We start from the raw sequence: 6,479 nt of genomic DNA, 5'->3' as shown, positions 1-6,479 counted from the left end.
GCATGGAGTTTTTCTGTATTATCCCATAGCACCGGCTGAACCAGCCGTGGAGCTGATGCTATAGCAGGGGGATGTAAAGCATGGGGTCCCCCTCCCATAATGATAACCAGCCCCTAATTGGTGAGCCTAGGCCTGGAATAAAGGCCCCAAAAATAAAATGGCATCCCCCTTCCATTGTAACCCCCAGGCCTAGGCTGAAAGCAAATTCCAACCAGCAGCACTCACGGACCATATAAGAAAAGGATCACAGAAACCTCAAATCGATTCTACATATCGGTTTTATCAAACCTTCGTCGGTAATACAAATACATAAAAATATCTTACCAGCATGTGATGATAATCCATAACGCCATGATGACTACGAAGATCTGGAGGGAATAAGTTAGAACATACTTAAGCATAGCAATAACTACCTATAAACATTTTACAGATAGCATGCCAGAGAAAAAGAATCATTCAACCCAACGAGTTTAGCCGTATTTAGATAGTGTATCCACCATGCCTCCTTCTGTAATAAAGTTTTAGCACAATCACAACCTCTCTTATTATATGGCACAAAGTCTACCATCTTATACCTGAGGGTCGCTAAGGAATGCCCACATTCTTTAAAATGCTTGGCAGCAGGTTGTTCATTAATAGTACCTTCCAAACAGGATCTGATGGCACTCCTATGGAGCCTTATGCTTTTGTGGCACCCCCAGAGAAACTGCTTAGCCTTGCAGTCCTTTCTTGTGCACAGTGAGTGTTGCTGAGAATTGACTCTAGGACCCAGGAGCAGCTAACTATGAGCAGCAGCAGCACTGCTGAGCCCAGGATGGAAAGTGAAACTAGAGAAGGCAGAGCAGAAGCAGCCATGTTGGAGCGTGGCAGGAGCTGTGTAGTGTGAGCTGTTGGAGAGAAGCAACTACCAGCAGTGTGTGTGCTGCACTGAGCCTTGACTGAGGGCACAGACAGTGGGGATCAGCAGCTGATCGGGGTAACAGTGCCTGTGAGGAGGAGACCCCCCTCTATGTAAAGACAAGAGAGCTTGAAAGATCTTAGTTTTACTGATCTTACTACAGCACCAAGGAGAGGAGAGGCTGTGTGTGCAGGTCACATGCTACATGCTGATAGTCAGGTGCTGGCATCTGGACAGGTATCCTTTGCATTGTAATACATGCCAGGTGAAGGACTGCACAATTATAGAGACTGATCTTATAGGAAGTGGATTTTCTGTAAAGACTGTAACCATTTCAAGTAACATTTAATACCCCGGGTATTCTTATAATGAGCTCCAACGTGCTGATAAGTGAATATTAGGGACACTATTCCTGGGCGTACTAATGAGAAACACGGTAGTTTTTTGCCAAGCTTTTGAGATCGTAGTTTTTATAGAAAAATTTTATTTTGCACTTGATTTTATATGACACTGTGAAGTATATTGTTCATGATCGTAGCTGTTTCCTATACAGAATGCAAAGTAATTAATTATTGAATGTTTACAGTATTGACAGAGAAGTGAATACATATCTGAAGTTAATTGCCCTACCATATTTGAATTGAATGTATTACTGTATTTGCATATTATTGATTATTGTTAACCGATTATTTTAGTAAGCAGCTTGAGTTTGGAAGCCAGTTCTCAAATTCACAAAACTGCAGTTATTTCTAATAAATCGGCTCTCCGCAGAGCAGACTGTTTGAATGACCCTTTGTCTGGACTGATCTTCCTTACCTCTCTGAAAAGTGGAAAGAATCTGTATGAGAATCCAGTTCACCAGGTAAAACAGTTTAGCTACAGTCACCATTTCATACAACACCTGGGTACTACACTTTACCCTTATGCTTTTTATATTTATCAATTTGGGTGTTAAGTTTATCCAACCAGTCAACTGTGGTATCTGCCTTAATATCAGTCATATACAAATCCTCATAAGTTTTAGCAAGCGACAACTCTCTAGAGGACTCCTCTCTGACCAGGAGTATTAGATCAAATGAGGCTTTGTTCAATATTGCCGTTTACGGCAAAAATCTGGGTTATTGCTTCCGATGGTGGGAATATTTCTTATTTTGAAGCCTCGGGGTGTTTTTTTCTCCCTATAATACTCAGATAAGGAGACCCCATGTAAATAGAAATCCATTTCACGTTTCTTAAGCTTAAGCAATTGCAGAAATAGTCTCTCCACAGAATCCTTCCTCGCTGCTGTCTCTAATTTATCTGTAAATAAGATTTTATAGTATCTGTAAAAAAGTGGGTTTGCCCCCCAGAGGTGGTTCAGTGTTTTGGAGACCAGGTATTTCCTTCCCCCGCTGTTTCAGTCATGTCACTAAAAACATGCTCATGTGCAAAAAAGTAAGCGATATTGTTCTTTACAGGCACCAGCCTTGTCTGCAGTGGAGGCAGCCATTTTGGAGACAGAAATAATATCCATGAGAATGCAGCCAATCAATTCACAAGAAACTGCAGGTACGGGGTTTCTTTTCCAGAATCATTATTGTACATAAGACAACCTACATAGACATCCTACTATGCGTGGTTCCAGAAGGTCTGCTAAAGCAGGATCAGCAACTCAGTGGTATGTCTACTGACTGTGAATAGATGCAGCTGCCAGAAGGCCTAACACACAACTAATGATACACAAACACAAGGTAAGTGTACACAATAGTAGCAGTGTGTGCAGTCCCACTCGGCATCTTTGAAGAATTCTATATTGGATTGGAATTATATATACATATATATATGGTTAGCACAATACAATACAAGCAATTTGTGCATGATAAGGGGTGTCAATATGGCTAAATCCCTATTTTCAATATCCTGACATTACCATATTGTCACAGCTTGTCCAAATGACAAAACCATTGAACACCAGTAATATATCAGCTTGTTCATTTCTGGAACGCCCTATAATTCTGGATACTGTGATTCTGGATAAGATATGTTATACCTATAGTCCCCAGTCATAGGCTGAATGTTGGCCCAGATCAAATCCAAATCTTTACATCAACTATATGTTTGCCATGAGCCGTCATATGAGTTAGTACCTGTATGTATGGCTTTATTTCTTCCACCAGTGGTGTAGGTGATGCCACCACTGGTGGAGCAGCTGATGAGGCCCCGGCTGTTTCCATAGGCTGTGCCGCTGCTGCCGCTTCCGCCTGCAGGGCTGCCACGGTCCCCTACAAAGAGAAGCAGATACTGTGTCACAAGCTCTCAGTCACATCATGGCATCCAGGGGGTAGAATGACAGCTATGACTCTCATATAATCTGTAATATGAGAAATCCCTATAGCTAAGCACAGCTACAATACAAGTTTCTTCTTATACAAAGTACACTGTAATATATTGTGGCCTATGTGGCCCCAAACCAGTCATTTGTCTTTCAGATGCTCATCACCTTTATAGTCAGATGTATAAGGATTATAGGGCATCCGGCAACCACATACCAACCTAATTACCTACTCCCAGACTGATACTGGTGCCAGGACTAGTCACACCCTCAGTATATGTAAGGGAAAGCCATATAACAGGCTGACATATTCACCAATGTACCAACCAGAGCGCATTCCCCCACCATGTGACCACCACAGCCACGCCACTGGCATCAGCTCCTGGCACACACAATACTGAAACCTATATACTTAGCAAAGGTCATGGGTGGCTATACCCGTACAATACAGTGACCTGAAAGTGTATAACCCCACAGAGGACTGTTTTGAGTTGTCTTTGTATTGCAGCTGAGAAATGCCCTGACTATGCTTTGCCCCTCCACCAGAAGTATAGTTATGTGAGGACACATCTGTACCTGAGGGTTTAATTGTACAAAAAGGTTTTAGGGGCACAAATGATCCATAGGGTTTACATTAGTGCAAAGAAGCTCTCGGGGAAATGAAGAAGGCACCTGGGCCCAATGTAATTCACAATCTACTATTCCAGCCCTGTTCTACCTACAGAGAAAATATCATGTATAGATAGATCCGTATCTGACCTGTACTCGCAGCTGCTCAATCTCTGCTTTTATAAGTTGGAGCTGCAGCTGATGGTTCTCTTCAATACATCGCATCTTCTTCTGGTGTTGCTGCAGGATATATACCCTCTCCTCCTCCTGTAGTGTGATCTTATCTGTGTATAAGGACAAGACAATATCAGATTGAGCGATCCTACTTCATATTATGTTTTATTCTATTCTAACCAGCTACATAGCCCTACAAAGAACAGGGACAATGATTTTTTAGATGCAATAAAGATTACATTTCACTTCACTTTAGTTGTGTGGTCAGAATAGTGGTATTTATATAAGCTAACATGCATCTGTCCGTGTCACACGCCTGGCATCTACTGCTCTTTACACAACACAGAAGGTAAGATGAGCTCTTACAGGTCAGCCTCTCTATCTCCTCCTGCTGCTCAGCTAGCTGGGCTTTACGTTGTCTCTAAGAGAGAGAGAGAACAATGTACTTACAGCAATAATTATATAACAGAGTCATTACACAGGAACACCAAGGTCTCAGCTATTGCTATTCCCATGGGCACCTGCTTCTGTGTGTCTGGTCCATCATTACACAGTGACACAGGTCTAGTCACAGCGAGAAGCACTAGGTGACACAATATACTGTAGGCAATTTTAAAATGACTGTACTAATAATGTCCTTATTTTCTAAGTGCCAAATAGAGTAACAGGACAGGAAATCTATTTTTGTACCAGCAGAAATGAAGGAATAAATGGTGGAACACTGTAACACTAACACGTTCTCTTTATTTTTTGGGAGGGAAAGAATGTAAGAAATATTGTATATATAATCATATAACATTTATATGCCAGCAATTGGTTTGCCTACTTATGTCAGTGTGTAACTTTTATAATTCATGTGCACAACTGAATATGACCCTGTTACCTGAGCAGTCACTGGCTGTATACACCTGACGCAGGACAGTGGGGGACAGAAATCCACATCACCGTCATGTGACTAAAGGTCACAGAATCTGCCCTCTGTCCCTGTCACCCACCCAATCAGCTCATATGTAACACTTCCAATTTACCACCATTGGGAACCAGCAATACTATAAGTAATAATAAATAGCCCATTAGCTTAGTCAGACTTGGGCCTAGACACCTCTCTACATTTAGGCCTACTAAATCGGGATAAACCCCACCTTCTATGCCCAGAAATGCGCACTTTCGGGTGAGCTCCGGACTTTTCGAAATTCTTGAAAAATCCTAATTGTGCAAACAACAAAGTACAAGAAATAAATATAATAGCGCACTTACCTTTTTCTTGGAGCATGGCCAGCGTATCTTGAAGGGAAAGCAGCCCATGGCTGCCCCCTAACTCCTACTCCCTCCTCCCTCCTCCCTCCTCTCCTACTAAACTATACTAAACTGCTAAACTATACTAAATACTTATAAACTAAACTTAACACTAAGAAAAACTAAATAAAAACTCAAACCTATCACTACCAAAACGACACTAAACCACCAGCTCCAGACAACGCTTCCTGCACTAGGGGGGACCACGCAACAGGATAAGTCCTGCCTTGGCTTACCACTTATTGTGTAACAATGGGCCATTGTGATGTCATCACACAGACATTAGCAGCAGCCATACAGGCAGATAGTTGTATGAAATAAAGTATCAGACTGTGATTAGGGGTCAGCAGGGACAGGATATAATACCGCCCATCTGCCCCAATTCACACACCCCAAAAAGGGCAATTCTTTTAACCAAAAATGGGTGGAGTTGTGCAGCTTGGGGCAGGGTTATTTTTTCTCAATGTCACATGTCTGAATGCTGTGCAGTACATCAGCCATTGCCAGTCACCATAGTGGGTAGGGAAAACAAACTGGATGTTGAGACATAAAGGATGGTTCAGCAAAGGAAATGTTCCCTTTTGTGGTGCACTCTTCTTTGTAAATAAATGACCTTAAATCTTATCTTTTAATTATATATATATTTTCTAAAATAATTAGTGAGGTTTAGGACATAACATACATGTAACATGTCACACATGAGTGTAAACATATAATTTATTGGGGTAATCACTTATGAAAGTATCAGGATTATGACATTTATCAGGATAATACCTGTAGCAAAAAATCACCTAAATCAGTGGCTCAATTATTATAGAGAAATCCTGGTAATACACATTCTGTGAATAAGGACATCAGTGGTCCCAGTTCTTAGGACCAGGATAATAAAGAACAATAAGTGAAATATCTGATTACAACCAATATCTCCAGAGATAATTAGATCGGCGAATAATTTCTCACAAAGGAAAATAAAACAAAACATACGGCCATATTCAATTTGAGGCAAAATGTCAGAGGTCGGACTTTTCGCCATCATCGCCATCTTTTCCTGGGATAAAGAATCGGGCGCGTGCCCACATCCCTGTATTCAATCAGGATCCGGCGAAAACGGGACCCAGCAGAAAGGTAAGTATCGTAATGTGCTGTCACTTTTGGGCAAATCAGCTTGTGACCCCAACATGGGGGATCACT

At 41.5% G+C, this 6,479-nt stretch overlaps 1 protein-coding gene across 1 annotated transcript; it reads right to left on the bottom strand.

The window, feature by feature from the left end:
* Positions 1-320: 320 nt before the first annotated feature.
* LOC148525621 (uncharacterized) lies at positions 321-5,297 on the bottom strand. The gene is made up of 5 exons (XM_088470715.1): positions 5,250-5,297; positions 4,359-4,413; positions 3,969-4,102; positions 3,025-3,159; positions 321-368 (listed from the first exon to the last, which is right to left on the bottom strand). Exons 1-5 carry the CDS (start codon positions 5,295-5,297, stop codon positions 321-323), a joined length of 420 nt encoding a protein of 139 aa, XP_088326841.1.
* Positions 5,298-6,479: the final 1,182 nt, after the last annotated feature.

Source organism: Taudactylus pleione, unplaced genomic scaffold (genome assembly GCF_031769625.1).
Source record: "Taudactylus pleione unplaced genomic scaffold, aTauple2 ptg000102l, whole genome shotgun sequence".
NCBI lineage: Eukaryota > Metazoa > Chordata > Amphibia > Anura > Myobatrachidae > Taudactylus > Taudactylus pleione.
The sequence above is the reverse complement of the archived record's forward strand: the minus strand, read 5'-3'. Positions and strand labels throughout refer to the sequence as shown.

Coding starts and splice junctions, on each gene's coding strand:
- LOC148525621 (XM_088470715.1), bottom strand. CDS start 5,297: ATGGGCTGCTTTCCCTTCAAGATACGCTGGCCATGCTCCAAGAAAAAG. Junction 4,414..5,249: donor GGCCATGCTCCAAGAAAAAG/GTAAGTGCGCTA, acceptor TCTCTCTCTTAG/AGACAACGTAAAGCCCAGCT. Junction 369..3,024: donor AAATAAAGCCATACATACAG/GTACTAACTCAT, acceptor TATTCCCTCCAG/ATCTTCGTAGTCATCATGGC.